This window comes from Narcine bancroftii, chromosome 7 (genome assembly GCF_036971445.1).
Source record: "Narcine bancroftii isolate sNarBan1 chromosome 7, sNarBan1.hap1, whole genome shotgun sequence".
Taxonomy (NCBI): domain Eukaryota; kingdom Metazoa; phylum Chordata; class Chondrichthyes; order Torpediniformes; family Narcinidae; genus Narcine; species Narcine bancroftii.
In genome coordinates this window covers 6,703,107-6,722,172 of record NC_091475.1, presented here as the reverse complement: position 1 = coordinate 6,722,172, position 19,066 = coordinate 6,703,107, and the positions used below count along the sequence as shown (strand labels likewise).

The 19,066-nt window shown below is 40.1% G+C and overlaps 2 protein-coding genes across 4 annotated transcripts in view; one reads left to right on the top strand and one right to left on the bottom strand.

Moving 5' to 3' along the window:
- The window catches only part of filip1l (filamin A interacting protein 1-like), a 154,900-nt gene extending 141,480 nt beyond the window's left edge, over nucleotides 1-13,420 (bottom strand). The window contains exons 1-2 of one of the 3 annotated variants that reach the window (XM_069888694.1): nucleotides 13,109-13,420; nucleotides 193-259 (exon numbers count right to left, since the gene is read on the bottom strand). In XM_069888694.1, coding sequence (XP_069744795.1) covers nucleotides 193-208 — 16 coding nt within the window. In that variant the 5' untranslated portion in view covers nucleotides 209-259; nucleotides 13,109-13,420. The remainder of the gene's footprint in view (nucleotides 1-192; nucleotides 260-13,108) is intronic. The other 2 variants (XM_069888695.1, XM_069888696.1) reach the window with 2 other exon arrangements.
- The window catches only part of cmss1 (cms1 ribosomal small subunit homolog), a 222,481-nt gene that overhangs the window by 169,108 nt on the left and 34,307 nt on the right, over nucleotides 1-19,066 (top strand). The window contains 3 exon segments of the mRNA XM_069888705.1: nucleotides 10,322-10,422; nucleotides 14,326-14,363; nucleotides 15,430-15,609. Of these exon segments, the coding sequence (XP_069744806.1) occupies nucleotides 15,498-15,609 (112 nt within the window). The 5' untranslated portion in view covers nucleotides 10,322-10,422; nucleotides 14,326-14,363; nucleotides 15,430-15,497.

Here is a 19,066-nt window from a genome sequence, read left to right as displayed (position 1 = left end):
CTGCAGGAAAAAGAATCTCAGGGTTAGATGTGATGCCATGTTTACACCCTGATGATAAATCTGAAGAGTTCAGAATCAGAATTTGGATCTATTGTCCTGAACAAGTCATGAAATCGTTGGAAATATGTCACCATTTCTGGATCAAAATTCTGGAATATCATCCCCAACACCCCAAAGATAGCATTGACTCACCTCTACCTCCTCTCATGGAATTAGGAAAGAGTAATTAAATGCTGGCTCACCGGTGAAATCCATGTCTCTGAAAGATAATAAGATAAATATTCTTATACTGTCTTATAGCCCATTACTTTGAAGTTGTTTGCAAACTATTTGCTTGAATTTATCAGTGAAAAAAAGTTAGAAATTTGAGTGTACTGAGGTTGTGAAAGTAGTTCTGTGAAAGGCAAATTTTGTTGTTTAAATTTAAACCAAACCTGTTGATAGTATGGAAGAAAACAATAGACCAGCTCTGAGAAAAAGGTTGTGTGATGACAGGTTCCAAACATCTGAAAAAACTGGAAAGATGCAAACCATGAATTAGCCTGGTAATATTTGGAGTCGAGTTACTGGGACACCATGAGTCCGTGTCAGTTTTCATGTTATTACCTTCTTCCTCCATTTTGAATCGGAGTGAGGGAGGAAGGGCTGGATTCATAACTTTCGATATATATTTTTTATCTTCTTTTAAAAATTGCCAGATACCTTTTCTAACGGTTAAAAATTGGCGACAAAGTAGGTTTATGCATTGGTAAGTGAGCACTCTAATTGGATTTGTTCAAGTATTCTCAAATATTCTTATTCTTTGAACCGTTGCAGACAATGCACTCTGCAATTTGATTGGTGTGTTTATTTCTGCAAATTTTGTAAAATATTAGATTGGGTTACTTCTCAATTCATTTGAGAATTCTTTGAAGGTTAATTTATTTTTCATGAAACTGCTGATTTGTTTGTCAAGTGTAGAGTGGTTTTTTTTATATTCAGCACTTTCTACCATGATTATTGAAATCCAATTTCCATTTCATAGCAGTTTTCCAGATAAGCTCCTTAAATTTCTTCAAGAAAAGGGGCAACTGACGCTTACAATAAATCAAAGAAAGGGTAAGTTTTAATTTGAAGTTCAGCAAAGATAAGGCTACTAATAATGATGATTTTGTTCATTTGTACACTCTATTATCCCTTTTACACAGCCATTAAAAGTTGGGATTACCGCCTTTTAACTGCTTCACTTGCCTGTGTGAACACAACTAACGCAGGGTTGGGGGGGGGGGGGGGGGGTAATTTTCGTCCTGTATATTACTTGCCAAGGTAGATAGTATCAGAGCTGATGCGTTTTGCATTGGCCCCTGTCAAAAAGACTTATCCGCCTTTCTGGATCCATGATGGTTGAAGGCTGTGACACATTGTTGATGCTGAATGCGCGTGATTTACCAGAGAGAGAGAGATTCAAACTTGAAATGGTCGGGTTGCTACGTTAAAGGTCGCACTGACCCAGATTTTCTTGGTTCAGTGTAAACGACCCGACCTGGCTTTAAACACAGGTCATTCACATGCCAATTAAGTGGGATCTCTGTGTAAAAGGCATACAAGACAACCACGTATCTCCGATTATATATGGAGATTTTGGAGAATTGTACGGCTGAGAGGCTCTTAGGCCCACCACACCGATACCAATTGTTCTGTTCATCGACAACAATCCCATTTGCCTACATTAAGACTGTATTCTTCTATTCTGTCTTTTCTTCTTCTTTTTTCTTTTCTTCTTTGGCTTGGCTTCGCGGACGAAGATTTATGGAGGGGGTAAATGTCCACGTCAACTGCAGGCTCGTTGTGCACCTCTGTCACGGTGGCCAGTGGAGAGCTCGCCATATAACATGATCTTGGGAAGGCGATGGTCCTCCATTCTGGAGACGTGACCCACCCAGTGCAGCTGGATCTTCAGCATCGTGGACTCGATGCTGTCGGCCTCTGCCATCTCGAGTACTTCGACGTTAGGGATGAAGGCGCTCCAATGAATGTTGAGGATGGAGCGGACACAACGCTGGTGGAAGCGTTCTAGGAGCCGTAGGTGATGCCGGTAGAGGACCCATGATTCGGAGCCGAACAGGAGTGTGGGTATGACAACGGCTCTGTATACGCTTATCTTTGCAAGGTTTTTCAGTTGGTTGCTTTTCCAGACTCTTTTGTGTAGTCTTCCAAAGGCACTATTTGCCTTGGCGAGCCTGTTGTCTATCTCGTTGTTGATCCTTGCATCTGATGAAATGGTGCAGCCGAGATAGGTAAACTGGTTGACCATTTTGAGTTTTGTGTGCCCGATGGAGATGTGGGGGGGCTGGTAGTCATGGTGGGGAGCTGGCTGATGGAGGACCTCAGTTTTCTTCAGGCTGACTTCCAGGCCAAACATTTTGGCAGTTTCCGCAAAACAGGACGTCAAGCGCTGAAGAGCTGACTCTGAATGGGCAACTAAAGCGGCATCGTCTGCAAAGAGTAGTTCACGGACAAGTTGCTCTTGTGTCTTGGTGTGAGCTTGCAGGCGCCTCAGATTGAAGAGACTCCCATCCGTGCGGTACCGGATATAAACAGCGTCTTCATTGTTGAGGACTTTCATGGCTTGTTTCAGCGTCATGCTGAAGAAGATTGAAAAGAAGGTTGGTGCGAGAACGCAGCCTTGCTTCACGCCATTGTTAATGGAGAAGGGTTCGGAGAGCTCATTGCTGTATCTGACCCGACCTTGTTGGTTTTCGTGCAGTTGGATAACCATGTTGAGGAACTTTGCCTCTTAAACATACATTTTTTTCCACCAGTGTTTTCCAGATATCAATTACTGTCTATGGGGGGGGGGGGGGGGGTTGTGGGGGGGTTGGGGGGGGGAAACCCCTCAGATTCACTTTAATATTCCTTTTCACTGTAAACCCATACTCTCTTATTTTTGATACCCCTCCTAAGGGAAAAAGATTTTGACTATCTTTCATGTGTATCTGAAAGAGGTATATCTCATATACTTCTGTCAGATCAGCCTTCTCAGCTTCCTTCACTCCAGGGAAACAATCCAAGTCAATCGAATCTCTGTCATAACTAGTCCTTCAATCCAGTCAGCATCCTGGTGAATATCTTCTGACCCTTCTCCAGCACAATGACAGGACTTGAATTTCGATGTGTGAAAAGCCAAAGACAATGTGGGCATTGTGATGGACAATTAAAGCTCAGTGTTGTTCATGCAGATTGAGAGAGATATTCTGTAAATTGGGGACCATTTGGTTTCCACAAATAAACACCGAGAATTCTGGCAATATTTAGAAAAGTCAAGGAGATGTTATTTCAAGAATGGACAGGAGTTGTAGGTTAATTGAGGTATTTAGGTAGCGTGGGCTCTTGCTGAAATTTAAGTTACTTTTTTTTTAAAATGTAAAATGTTATGTCTATCCACTGATAAGAAATTTAAACCTGCTTTTTTGCTTCATAAGAATCAAAATCATCTTCCGCAGCAGAATCCAGTTGTTAATTGTAAGTGATTCTGGAAATTTAATTCCTTCCACCACTGGTGCCTTTTAAATATTAATCACTCAATGTTAATGGGTTCTAAAAAGGTTCTAAATGTGTCTTTTACTAGCCTTAGCTGTATTCCCTGCCACATCAATGTTAATTTGATGTTTCATGACTTAAGCCTTTACATGATTTTGGCTATGGCACTAGTGTCTACAAAAGAATTACGATAGAGTGAATAAATATCTAGCTATTTGGAATAGAGTACGCATGTATAATGTGTTCAGATGGAAGACTCTTTTATTGAGTTCATAGTTATGTGGATGAAACATGGAAAATTGTGGCTGTGTGTATGTGGCAAATTAAGATCAATTTGACACAATTTTAATCCACTACACTTCCCCGAACCATAAATAAACCATATAATTTATTACTCATCTGGTCATGCTCCTAGTATAATATTAATGTTGGCTTTTATGTTTTTAAAGTTGCAAGTTTATTTCTTTGCTCTAATCTGCATTACATCTTTTTTAAGGCTGAGTAAATATCTTAAAAAAAGTTGAATATCACAGAGTAGAAACAAAAATCCATTTTCCATTAGCATCATTATTACTTCTTGAGCAATGGTTTGGATTTTTGAACGTGAAACTCTCTGACAAAATGTTGATCAGTGGTACTGCCATATGTGGACACGCCAGCCCATTGCTGAACGGTCCACAATGTTTGATATGCCACACTTGCAGTTTTCCTTTGCTATACTTAGGACTGTCATTTCCTAAAGAGAAAAAGAACATTTTGTTGCTTGCTGCTAAGTGAGACAAAGTGCTTCAGGTGCCAAGGATTGCTGTTTGGTTATGTTTGCTTAACAAACTGTTGCTTAGTAGCAGTGCGTGATATGGAAACAAGATTAAAATAACAGAGATATATCGTCGGCATGTCAGAAGTTGTAACTGGAGTTTTTCCAAAGTAATGTTCGCTAAACTTGTGAGGTCCTTTTCATACATAAATAGTTTGATTCCAGGAGAAGTTGTTCAGTGTTCTGACGAAAGATTCGGAAACCCAATACGTTGTACAGAAGTATCTACATGAATTCACATTAATCTCACCTTCGGAGACTGAATCAGCTTTCTCAGCGAACCGAAATACATCTCACACTTTCCAAAAATAGTTCAATAAATTGCAGATGTTCCAAATATGGATCAAATGAACCACGAGACACTTTGCCTGGAACTCCAGTGAAGCTAAGTGGATGGCTGAACAGCCCTTGCAATAGGCACTACTGATTGTGTTGGTTATGCGCCCCCAGTGCAAATTTCCATTGTACCTATTTCTGACCCAACAGGTTGCACATATAACAAATCATCTGCTATAATTTCAACATTGTCCATTTTCATCTTCATAAGCCTGGTACCAAAGAAGGTTTGGGAGGGAGGAGAGGTTAGCCATTGGTCAAATCTAGTTACCCGGACCAATCTTTCTGGGGAGGAGAATAAGGAATCAGGAAATGCAGAGACTTCAGAATCTGCAATTTGAAGCAATAAAACAAGCTCCTAGAAAGGTGGTCTGGACTCAGATTGGGTTGGAGATTTGGTTTGGGATGTGATTGCTGAAGAATCAAAGGTAAGGAAGGGTCAGTGGTTGTGTTATTTTCCTGGAAAAGGCCAATAGTAGTTACTTGCTGATTTAACTTGATGATGGTTACTGTTGCCTTGGAATTTGTTGGTTAACAGTCGACAATTAAATTTTTTTAAAAAGCTTTCTTTTGTAAAGATGACCATAAAACCCACTGGAGTGTCATAAACTTGCTGGGCGGGGGGGGGGGCGAGGGATGGGGGAGGAAATTTGCCACCCTCACCTGGTCTTGCCTATATTTTTTCCAGAGCAAAGTGGTTGACTCTTAAATGATCTCTGAAATTACTTGGCAAGCAAAAAGTAGTGGACACAGCTCAGTACATCACAGCCAAAGGTCTCCCCGCCATCAGGAACATCGACATGGAACGCTGCCATCGGAGACCAGCAGCAATCACCAAGGACCCAGCCAAAGGTCTCCCCGCCATCAGGAACATCGACATGGAACGCTACCATCGGAGACCAGCAGCAATCACCAAGGACCCAGGCAAAGGTCTCCCCGCCATCAGGAACATCGACATGGAACGCTACCATCGGAGAGCAGCAGCCATCGTCAAGGACCCAGGCAAAGGTCTCCCCGCCATCAGGAACATCGACATGGAACGCTGCCATCGGAGAGCAGCAGCAATCACCAAGGACCCAGGCAAAGGTCTCCCCGCCATCAGGAACATCGACATGGAACGCTGCCATCGGAGACCAGCAGCAATCACCAAGGACCCAGGCAAAGGTCTCCCCGCCATCAGGAACATCGACATTGAACGCTGCCATCGGAGACCAGCAGCAATCACCAAGGACCCAGGCAAAGGTCTCCCCGCCATCAGGAACATCGACATGGAACGCTGCCATCGGAGAGCAGCAGCAATCACCAAGGACCCAGGCAAAGGTCTCCCCGCCATCAGGAACATCGACATGGAACGCTACCATCGGAGAGCAGCAGCCATCGTCAAGGACCCAGGCAAAGGTCTCCCCACCATCAGGAACATCGACATGGAACGCTGCCATCGGAGAGCAGCAGCAATCACCAAGGACCCACTTGACCCATGACATGCTCTGTTCTCACCGCTACCATCGGGGAAAGAGGTCGAGGTGCCACAAGACTCGCACCACCAGATTCAGGAACTGCTGCTCCCCCTCCACCATCAGACTCCTCAACATCAAACTCAATCAGGGACTCATTTAAGGATTCTTATTTTTGAATATTTAATTTCTGTATTGCATTATCATTTTGCTTGCATTTCTTTCTTTGTTTACATTTCTATCTGTATCTCTTCCGGAGTACAGTTTTTGGCACTGCCAGTATGTAGAACTTCCGCCTGGCCTGCAGGAAAAAAGAATCTCGTGGCTGTCTGAGATGCCATGTATGTACTCTGACAATAAATCTGAACTTTGAAGCCTCTGTTGGCTTGCTGTCATTTCAGAGATCTTCCAAGTGTAGGACCCTTTTGCAGCTGTCATCAGTCGCACATCTGAGGTCACCATTTTCAGGATGCGTTGCCAGTGATGCCCACATCCAGAAAAAAATGTTTTTTTTTTAAAAATGAGGACATCTGATATGGAAATCCTGTCACAGCTGTAGGATAGTCCCCTACATGGAGGAGTCTGGGTTTGTTTCTAGACTGAAACACAATAGTCCATAAAGTTATCACATTTTGGTCCTGGATCCTTTATTATTTATAGCAGAAACAAAAGATTGATTTTTAAAAAATGTAAACTTACAGCATGGTAACAGGCCCACAAGCCCGTGTTTTCTAATTACACTCAATATACCTACAACCCCGGTACATTTTGAAGGCTGGGAGGAAACTGGAGCACCTGGAGAAAACCCAAGTGGACACGGGGAGTACGTAAAAATTCCTTGCAGACAGCACCGGATTCAAACCCCAGTCACTGGCACTGTAATGGTGTTGTACTAACCTTGTTTCCTTCCACTAATTGTTACTTGTTCCTAATGTAGTATTCCAACAACACAGGACTCCTGGACTGATACCTATCCAGAATTCCCAGATGTGAGATCTTTCCCTGATAAACCTTTCTTTATTAATAATACCTTGGCATAACTACCTTGTTTTAAGACTCACATAATTCATAATGAATGATAGATGTAAAAAGTAGATTATTTGTGTATTGTGCTTCACTGCCTGATCGATGTAGTACTTGTGACATAGATTGGACCTTATTACAAGACAATTAATCAAAAGTAAGATTTGAAAATGAAGATATAATCCTGCTTATTATAAAGTTCTCATCTAGCATCAAGAAAAGAGCTCCTCTGTATTACCAAGCCCTGGGTTTGAATTAAGTACGTGATCAACTATCTTTACTAATTTTCACAGTCTTATCTTTGATTGAAAACTTTCTGTGTGAGAACTGAATTTAACCAAATTTTACACAAAGCATTAAATATACAAAGTCGAGCTTGTACAAAGCAAAAAGAATTCAGGGGACAGAAATTTGACTTTGTTACATAAGTTTCACGGGTGTTTCTAACATCTCGTATCAATGAGGGGTAAATGCCTGTTCTATGAAAACTGAATAGAGACCAGCTCTTTCTTCTGACTAGGGCTAAAGACTTGAAAAATGTAGATTAAGTGATTAAAAATGGCTCAGAAGTAATTGATCAGTGCTTATTTTATTGACCGGTGAAGCAGATACAAGGGCTGAATAGCTTACACCTGCTTCTCTTTCTTATATTCTTTTAAATTTCTATTCTTTAAATATTCCATTTTCTAAAGGCAAAACAAGGCAGTTCATTTTGGAGTCGCAATCAGAGGGCTGACTTTAGGAATATGAGAATACGAAGGTCACAGCAATTGACAGGAATGAGTGGTATAATGGTTTAGAAAGTAATCTTTTCACATCCAGTTTTAGTGTTCAAAGACAACCTAAACTTAAAAGTGGAAAATGGTTCAGATGATGGGGATAGAGGGGTGGAGGGGTGTTGAGGGAAGAAGAGACCATCTGCCATGATGTGTACTCATCGGAGGATCAATGCTTTAATGTGACATATGGAAAGGTCATCTTGCCCCTCTGACTGTCCTCGACTTAGCAGCACCTGTCGCATGGCGCTGCAGGCTATTTTTATGCACTAGTAAAACAAATGACACCTGGCTTATAACCATCAGATCTATAAAATCTATGTTTTTGTATTTTGCTTTTGAAAAGAGAACTAGCCCTTTATCACTGTGCAGCAGGTGTTGAATACATCATGGCATTAGATGTGAAATCTGAGCCAAGCTCTCCGCAGCTAATGCTGTACAGAGGACATCTGAGAGCAAGGAGGTTAATTCAGGATGGACTTTATACGTGTCAAGGTATTTGTTCAGTGAAGGATGTGCTGTTTGGTGCTTAAATGTGTTACTCTATGGTCCAAGTGATTTTAAACAAAGAGTAAACCTAGGCAACGTTAACTGAACAACAGAATTGCTTAAATCATCTAAGAATAAATTATTATTAACTCATTTCAGAACTTTGCATCCTTGCCATATCCCCACCTTTCTTTCTTACTCTTATTTCTACAGATAAGTTTTTCACAACTATAATTGTACAAGAGAAGCTGGTCACCCATGACACTCTTCTTGGGCTTTGGATATGTGCATGCCAATATTTTGTAGATTTTGGTATGAGCTGTCTGCAAAAATCCTAAGTGCTTGCTACAAATCTCCTGTGAGTTACCTACAGCTCACTGCCTATGTGTGTCCTTCAGCCACAGAGCTTCTAGCTGGCTGCCATCATGGTCACCGTCCTCAGGATTGTCTCCTCAACTATAGTGTTCTCCCTATTACTTGTTCCCTGTACCAATCCGCTATTCCACTAGACTATGCAACCCCTCGACACCACTGCCGAACACAAGCGCTGCCATCTTGGGCCTAGACCCCACTGTCGCAGTATTTTAAATAAAACATGGTTGGCTCCTTCAACAAGCTATTTAAAGCCTGTAGGGAGATGTTGGGGCTTGAATCATGTTGCATATCACCCAATTTTGTTGCCATTACAGCTTTAATAACTACAACTTCACGAGAGTGCAACCACCAGCCTATATTAATTTTTCTCCCAACTCACTAATAAAGCAGAATTGATTTTGGCTCTGCAGATATTTGTGACCCAGCTGGCCGCCCTAGCAGCTGAAAGAAGAAGGATGATGGCAAGGAAGTCTTCACGGGAGAGAAAAATACGGAACAAAATGTATATTTAAATACGCTGGTTCAACTTGCAAGGCCATGCAGGGGTTGGCAACTGTTCATAAAGATATCATATCCCTCCAGCAAATGCCCAGTGCACTCATTATCATACTCCATTTATGCCTGATATGCTTTACATACAATACTTGATTGACTTATTTAGGACAAGTGCACATCACATCACTTAAATTCATGAAGTGATTGGTCCCAAAGGAAATAGGAGGGTACAGATTCAAGACATGGTGAAAGCTTGATCAATATTCTACTTCAACCCACAGGTATTATAGAAGTAGACATATTGCAGAAATTTTATTTAGCTGAGGCTGAAGTGCCCATTTGGCAACCATAATTATGCAAATGAAATAGCCATTCTGAGCTTACAGCCCACTTATCTTTATCTATTATATAAAGGACAGAATCCGATAACATACAACCAGGAAATTCCACATTAATACTGTTTTGATGTGAAATAAATGAATATTATTTGGATAAAATAAACCTTAATGCTTTGCAAATATCGCTTACCTCTTTTTTAATATTTCTTTTCCTGAGTATAATTCTTTACATCAGCATCATTTTGAAAAAGAATGTAATTTGGTGATTCGAGGCTGCAATTAATCATCTCATTACCATTGGGACTGTTAAATATTAAGTAATAGTTCTGAAGGAGAAATGACTGCTCTGTGGTCACCAGGATAGAATGGATGAATGCATTCAACAGAAAGACTCTTCACCTTGCTGTATCTTCGGAGTTCATTTGTTTTAGATAGCAATTACAGAAAGAGACGTTAACTTTGCCTACAGCTGTGGTTATAAATCGGGAGATACAAGCATTTAAACTCAGGGCAGGAGTAGACCACTCAGCCCCTCAAGCCTGCTCCACCATTCAGTAAGATCATAGTTGATTTGGTTGTAACCTCAACTTCTCATTCTCATAATGTGATAATGTTTCATCTCCATCTTATCAAGCACCTTTCTTCATGTGCCTTGAAGATATTTTAAAACTCAGCCTTCACTATCATTATTTTTTGCAGTGACCTGTGATATTCTCCCCCAAGAAGAAAGATCCTCTCCACATCCATTGTGTCAAGTGTCTTCTCCAGCAGACGCAAGCTTCGCCTGTCCAATCTTCTTGGTGAGACGTCATACACATTCCAAATTTTGCTTCAGTAAAACCTCTGAACTCTCTTCCAGTGCATCCTTCACTAGTCCCCTATCTAACTGAACTGTAACTTTCCGACTTTTATATTCTAGTTCACCTCGCAATAAACCATTAGTTGATGCTCTTAATTATTTGCAGTAGTTATACAACCTTCTGTTAATTATGCACTAAAATGTACAGACATCTCACGATCTCAATGTTTTGCAATCTCTTAACTTTTTTATTTTTCCTGCCATTCATATGTCAAATTGTTGCCTCATCACTGAACCTGTCTATATTTCATTATAATTACCATGTGCTCTATTCATAACATACTTTCCCATCTATTTTTGTGTTATCGATAAATTAAGCATATCTTCATCTAAGCAATTCACAAAACTGTTAAATGAAACCTGTGGTATAAATGGTTATCCAGAAAAAAAGATGCATTCATTTCCTCAGTCGGCTAATTTATCTTTTCCATGTCCACAATAAATGGTGAGGTAGCCTTGATGGGCTGAATAGCCTTTTTCTGCTCTTACGTCTTATATCAAGGGTGGCCAAACCATGGCTCGTGAGCCACATACAGCTCTTTGACATATTAATGTGCGGCTCATGGAAATAAGTTGGCTGAGGCAGAAATCGTCCAAGCTGGTCCTCACAGTGGACGTGGTTTGCGATCACATGATGGTGGTGTTGTGGGCAGTGAAATTAGCAGAATGTTTGTGTGATGCAGGCCACCTGCTCTCCGTAGCTCCTGACAACCCGACCGTAGACTCTCCCCTCATCCCCGGCTGCCTGCCCATCTGAGCTACCGACACTTCAAACACGGACTTACTACCCAGTCCCGGCTACCCGCTTGCCTATCTGAGCTCCCAGTGCCCCAAACGATGCAGATATTCACTGCAGTCAAAAGTAGTATGGGTGTAATAGTTGGTCCCCTAAATTTTACCCTAAAAATTGGTCCACAAAATTCTATTTTTGCACAAGTATATAGCTCTCAAATATCTGAAGTTTATCTTATGTTAAGCCCGTTTGGCCACCCCCATCTTGTATTTTCTGGTCTAATCATCTTTCATATAGCTCCTTGCTAAGTTCCTACTTGAAATAAGTACCACTTACCCACTGGTTCCCATTTATCCACAGCTTATGCTGCTACTTCAGGGAACTGGTTCAACACGATACTGTTATCCTGTCATGAATTAGAACGTAATTGGAACATCTACCTGTTTCACAGGATTTATTATTAAATTGGCAGGTTCAATGTTTGTTCCAGTAGAATGAACTAACAAAAGCATTATCAATTTGCATTATTTAATGTTACTAGCCTTTGACATTGCATTTATGAATGCAGTAGCCAAAACTTGATGCCTTTGACAGCTTTTCACAATCTTGGTGTGAAAGATGACCATCAGCATATGCATCAGGAGGACCACGAAGAACGTATAATGAAAAGTGAAAAATCAGTTTTCAATATGAAAACAAAATTTTAGGTATACGTGGATACATTCTGTCAGTCACATTTTGCGGTTTGTTTCATTATAGATTGAAAATGTTTGCATTCTCGTAACTAAGCAGAACTTTTGCCTTGTATTCCAGGAACTCGGCAATAAACTTCCATAGAAAAATATTTGAGAAAGGAAAAAATTGGGTTATTTTGCCTGGCTATTCACATTTCCTTTATCGCCCTTGTATTTGCATCATTCATAAAGTACTCTGAACATTGATCCTATGTGGTGGGAATGTCCTGAAAAGCTTCTTGATCAGCCACATCAAACAACTACTTGCATTTCTGTAATACCAACACAAGTTTCCTTGAGGTGTTGATAACACTTTCCAAGAAGTCTTGTCTGATTGCCTGGTTTCACTAATTTGTACTTGTGGGTACTTACAGCAAAGTCCATGTCTTTCGAATCCATCATACTTGTCATAATCTTAAGTTATTATCCAGGTTCCTTTTAATATTTATGTTTGCCAAGAATCTTGACAGAACATAAAGTTTACGATTACATCCATACTAAAATAGTATTATAGTACAAGAACATTGATGGCAAGTATATTGCCGACAGCTAGAAATAAACATTCGTTTTAACTTGACAAAAAGAAAACGAATCAATTACATTATATTCTTTCCTGGGTTCCTGCTTTTTCTTGAAAAGAATTTCTTGCCTTATGTGTTTGGAAATTAGCAGTTTTACTTGCACTTGAATAAAAGATTCAGTTGCTCATCAAAACTATTTAAATGGTCTGGTTTGGTGGGCGGGGGGGGAGTGGGGAGAAGGAAACCTGTCCATTTTTAGTATTCCAAACCTACTTCCACCCTTATAAATTCCATCTTAACAAAATGTTATGAGTCTTTAAAATGGACCCCATTGTTTTCTTCACATAAATTAAATTATAAACCTGGTCCTGAAGTTGGAGACAAATAATACTACATGCATCTCCCAGCGTTCAGTTGAAACACACAAGAATGTAGTCAGAAAAATAACCATTATTTCAATGTCGAAGTTTAGTCCAATAACATATACATAACAATAAATTGAAGATGTAATTAAAATTACAGAAGATTAACATACACGATTTTTATTCTTTGAATTTTCTTTTTTTTATTATTCTTAATGCCACTAATATGTTCATTAATAGTTTGTGAGTGAAATGAGTATGAAAAAATAATACTAACCAAAATGTAATTGGTTTCCTGTCGGATTGCAGTGAAATTTTCTCCTCCTCACCTGGATCTAGGATTGCAATGTCCAATGATAGTTTTCAAGTCCAGTGCAGCAAAGATATCCAGTCTTCAGAAAAGAAAAATTGCAAATGGGGCACATTTAAGCTGGCTTCCTTTTCTAATTCCAGTTTTCATTGAGGACATTTCACCGTAAGTTGATTTGTCTCAACATAGGTTTTATTTCACCATTTTAAGAAGCTGAGAATTATACAGGGATCTGTGTCCGTTGAGTTGGATAGTGTCAAGGACCTGGCATGGAGTGGAAATATCCTCTATATTTATCCACCGCGGTCAGTGGAGCTATGCACAATAAAGGCAGATGGCTCTGTGAGAAAGCTGACCCAGTCTCTCCATAGAGAGTTGTAACAAGACAGTGCTTCAGGGCTTAGAAAGAGCCCTCCACATGATTGTGTTACTGTTGTTCATGAAGTCAAATGGGACACTTTTAATGCTAATTATTCTTTTAGTAACCAAGTGAACCGAGAAGTTTTAAAAAAAATGTTAACAGATATTTCGGCTTGAGTACGTTTCAGACTACGTTTAGTAAATTGTAGCAGTTCGAGAAAGTAAAAATGGGTGACCTATCTTAAAAGTCTTTTTAATTTAGAAAATCTAACATACAGATAGAAATGTATTTTAGTGTGAATGGGTGTATTTCAGTATTAAATTTACAGTCTAGATAAATGATCAAGCACAAAAAAAAATTCTAAGTTGAAAATGAGGATTCTGTTGCAGAATGTTTAAATACATGTGCACTGGAAGATGGGTTTAAAGAAATATGCAATCTGCAGTTGAAAGTAATTGCATCTGTTCCTTTCACATTACCATTTTGTTGTTGTAGAATGTGAATCAAAAAGAATATGATACTGTTCAGATAAAGAGTGGCGTAATAAAAGGTCGGTCATTTCAGTGAAATACATCACTCTAGTCTGTGCTTTACATTTTTACAAACTGAGGAGGTATTATTTCATGGTTAATATACAGACACTGTTTCATTTATCACCATCATTTCACATAAAGATCTGAATGTTGGATATCTAACAATAAAATACCTTCTTGTCTAAAGTCCTGTTCCAAAGACAATATTGTTAATGTTTTGTTTCTGATATTAAATCCTGAAAATGTTGTATTGTTGCTAATGTGATGACCTCTCTCTCTCTGAACTTCAGGTCCTTTCAGACATCAGCTGCTGGAGTGAACAGCAGAGGTAAGCATCCACTATAAATAACTCGATTTTCTTTTTGCAAACAGCTATTTTTAGTTACGTCAACATTAAAAAAATGTTACAATCAGTAAAGGAGAATTGTATTATGTGAGATTACAATGGATGCTTTAAAAATAGTTAAACTGAGAGGCTGTGGCGTTATTTAAGAAAGTAATGAAATTGCATGTACCGTAATTGTGGTGGAATTTATTCTACTTGAAGTGCAGGCTACAGATTACACAGTGAATTTAATTGTTTTTAAAAATGCACAGACCCTTCCAGCCCACAAGCCCACACTTCCCAAGGACCCCCATTTGAAGCTGAAGCTCCTGGAAGAAACCCATGCAGACACAGGCAGAATGTGCAGACAGCAGCAGATTCAAACTGGGGCTGTACTGTCGTCGCGTTAACGGCTGCGCCAACAATGCCACCCTCAAAGGTTCGGTAAAAGTGTACAGTTAGAGACTAGGTCTATCAAACCCTACTAGCGTGATAATGTAGTCAAGCAAAGGCCGTTTAGAAATGCGATTTCAATGTTGGCGAGGTTAATGAGATACAAGGACAGTAAGCCGAAAATGGAGAAAGGTAAGCCTTAAGGGTTGCCTCATTGGAGGAGGATTCAGAGAGAGAAAACTGCAGAAAGTAAGCAGTTGAAGGTGGGACCACCAACAGCGAAGTATTAAAATCAAGAATCTCAAAGTGGAGGAACTCCGAACTTGGCACAGCTGGAAATGTCTGCAGAGATGGGGAAGGTTGATGCCAGCCAGGGATCTGGAAAAAAATTTCTGGAGTGAAAACCAAAACACGTCTTTGGGATGACAAACGAAACTAAGCCTTGGTCCTAGTTAGGCAAGCACTGAGTCCCCAGTTATCATTCTGTAGGCTGGGTTTCTGCAGACCCACTCACTTGTTTGATAACATTTGGATTAGTGTTGTTCACATACTAAATGACGGAAATTTGAAGATAACAATCCCGCTAACCTACATCAAAGTAATGGTGCACCTTTCTCTCTCTTGTTCTCGTTTCTCCTTTTCCTCCTGATCCCTCTGTTCCTGTGTTGTTTCTCAGGCAGAAGCCTCGAGCCCTCTGCTGCGTCGTTGGCACCCGCTGTGACCTTGCCAGGAGTCACAGAGTGTATGACCAGACTGATTTATTTGGATATAAACCAAGGGTTTTATAAGGATTCAATTAATTGTTCGACAAATGTTTCATTGCAAATATGGCGACATGGCTTCAGTTTCACCAAAGGTGTTAATGATATTAGTTATGTTCTCACTTTTTAATCGGTGATGGTAAGTTTTTATATCTTGATGACAATGAAAATAGTCAAATTTATTATCATCTGATTGCAGCAGTGCAACCTGACGAAACCATGTTCTCCTGTGCAAAACATGCAGACACACAACCAGACATGACACATATACAGTCAAACGATACATATGCAGGACGAGAATTTGTGGACACAAATAAATAAGTATTGTTCTGTGAGTAGGAGAGTTTCAGGTGGTTAGAATGAGCAGTTCCTTTGGTCGTTCAGCATTCTCACTCCCCGTGGGAAGAACCTGTGCTACTGGCTCTGATACTCCTGGATCTCTTTCCTGATGGGAGCAGCTGAAAGATGCCTTTTGCTGAGTGGTTTTTGCACAATCTTTTCAGACAACGATTCCAATAGATCACATCAATGGGGGTGGGAGGGAGATGCCCAATGATCCCGTCCATCATTTTTATGGTCCTGTGGATTGACTTTGGATCTAGTGTGTGGCATGAAGTAAAAACCCCCAGAATCCCCCACCTGGCCCTTCACAAAAAAGCTAGCAGTTCGGCTCAGCCAATAATTCTTCCTTTGCTCAGAACCCTAAACCGAGAAGAACGACAGGAAATTTGTTTCATTTAAGGATCGTTACGTGGAGAGGAGAGGACTGGAGGGGTATGGACCGGGTGCTGGTCAGTGGGACAAGGAGGGTGGAGATTTGTGACGGCATGGACTCGTAGGGCCGAACTGGCCTGTTCTGTGCTGTAAGTGGTTATATGGTTATATGGAATTGTTTTCCTTTGCCCATTTAACTGAGTGGAATTTCTGCTCTCCTGACCTAAGTTGAGGCCTTGAATTCTGCTTAGATAATTGTTGATTAGTGGCTGAGATCAGAGATTATTTAGCACTTGAGTTAACCTGCTAAAAGACCGATGGACTCAACAGCAAGAAATGGCTCTGGGGAGAATAGTAAGTACAAGGCATTTAATTGAGTTAATTTAAATGTATTCAGTTTTTCTTTTTTTTTCTTTCAAGTGCTTCAAATTTTTAGTTTTAAATAAATGTTTTAATTCAAAAACATGCAGTCTCTTTTTCAGTTTTGTCACAACTTAACTGACTCTCAACTCAAATTGGGGTTGGGGTTCAATCATTTCAAAGGCCCTGTTTTGCACTAGGTGTGATTGAACAGTTAGAGATGGTTGCACAGATTTCACAAGAAACCTGCTCTTCATAAGAGAGGACTTTGAGGGCAGACAACAGCTGAGCTTGTACAGCTCACAGGCCAGTGGGAGATCTGAATTGTTGGATCTGTGACGTGGATTTCACCCGTCCTGATGTTGGTTGTTGTTAGCTCTGAGTTCTAGGGGATATCAGGTGTCCAGCAAACTGACATCAAGCAGGTGGTCAATCTAATCACGCTGAATGGTTTTCTCAGATGACACATCAGATGTGAACACAGATTTTTAAAAAATTATTTAAGATATCAAATTGCAAAAAAAAAAGTTAAGATAGCTGCCTCCTAGTTAAAAATTTAAATGCTTTCGAGAGAGTCAAGAACAGATCTCATAAATGAGGGATTATGGTTTTAAAAAGAGGGAGAACATTTTAGAATTTATTTTAAATTTTGAATCTCTATTCAGAGAGAGTACAATAGTGAAAGGGTCTTAGAAAATCTTTATAAACCATTGCTTAGGTCACGTATCTGGATTCAGTTTTGGTTTTTATTTGTGTAGCACATCAAGACAGCAGAAGTGAGAAAGAAAAGGTTTGTCATGTTAATTCAAAGAATGATAAGGTTAATTATGAATAGGAACGGAAAAGGTTGATATTTTCAATATTGTTGAGTTTTTGTCGGTGTTTCTACTGGTCAGTGATTTGCAAAAATTTGAAATATTCTGTGAAATAAGAGGGAGGTTTAGAAGAATTTTGCATCAAAGAAAATTTGGAAATTTGAGGGTGAAAGAATAAAGGAATGAGGTTCATTATCAAACAATTCTACGACTGATTCCACCTGCATTGAATTCGTCCATCGTTATTGAATGAAGATCTACCGGGACCAATGCCTGAAGAGGGCGCACAAAATCAGTGAACCGGTGCGGACTCGAAAGGCCAACATGGCCTGTTTCTGCTCCGTAAATGGTTATATGGTTATATACAACAGTAGAAAATTAAATATCACAAAGGAAAAAGTTGAGACAAAAATTCATTGTGTTGAACTGACGACCCGTGGAAATGACAGCACAAACATAAAATTGGTTCTTAAGACTGGAGAGGTCCCCTAGCATTAATTGTAGCTGAATGCATTAACAAGCTCGCTGGTTCTCCACATTTAAGGTTGTTACTAGTTAAGTAGTACCATTACAGTTTTGAGTTTTTTGCAGCAAGAATAATTCTATGTCATCTGGAAAAATGCAACCTATCGCCACTCTAAACATGAATTTCCCCATGTCTCCAATGGTTAGTAGCTAGTGTTTGCCTCATTTACAAAATAGGCTGTAGTTACTTGCTTCGGCTATTCTAACACACCTCCAAAAGTGTAACCACTACAAAGAACAACAAAAACCACAGGCTCATAGGGAGACAAGGTTCCTTCCAGGTTGCATAATCGCTCTCACAAAGAAGTGCCCTTTTCAGTACAGGCATAAAACAACAGCACGTACAAGCTTGTGGATATCTTTAGAACATATAGAACATTACAACACAGTACACGCCCTTCGGCTCATGATGTTGTGCAGACCGATAGAAACCTACTTAACAAACTAAATGCTTTGGGTCTAGGACATTTTGACCCTTACAGTTTGGCGCTGGACATTTTGGCCTGCCTGCTACATTCACTGTCTACTGGTCGACTCTGTCCCACTGCATTGCCTGAACCCCAGCATTGCAGAAACTCCATCCCCCTCCACCCCCCCCCCCCCACCTGGGAAACTGCTCCCCCAGCAAACAAGGGCTTTTTGTAGCTTACAGTGATATATTTAAATTATTAAAAAGCCATGGAGCAATCAAAAATGAGGGCTTTTGGTAAATTATAACGATATATTTATTATAGCCTTAACCTTGATGAGTAGGGCAGGGAGCTAGGGACAGCCCCAAACTGTGGGTGCCAAAATGTCCGATTCAGAAACTTTTTCTACCTCATAGCCCTTTATTTTTCTTGTGCCCATGTCCCTGTCTGAGTCTTTTAAAAGTCCCTATTGTACCAACCTCCACCACCACCCCTGGCAATGCATTCCAAGTGCCCACTTCTCTCTCTATAAAAAGGCTTACCCTAGATGACTCCTCTAAACTTTCCTCCACTCACCTTGTACAGATATCGGCTAGTCTCACCCTAGGAAAAATATGCTTGGTGTTCATCATGTTGATCTCCATTAAGACATCCTCTCATCCTTCTTTGCTCCAAATAGAAAAGCCCTTGCTCTGTTAACCTTGCCTCATGAGAAACATTCTCCAATC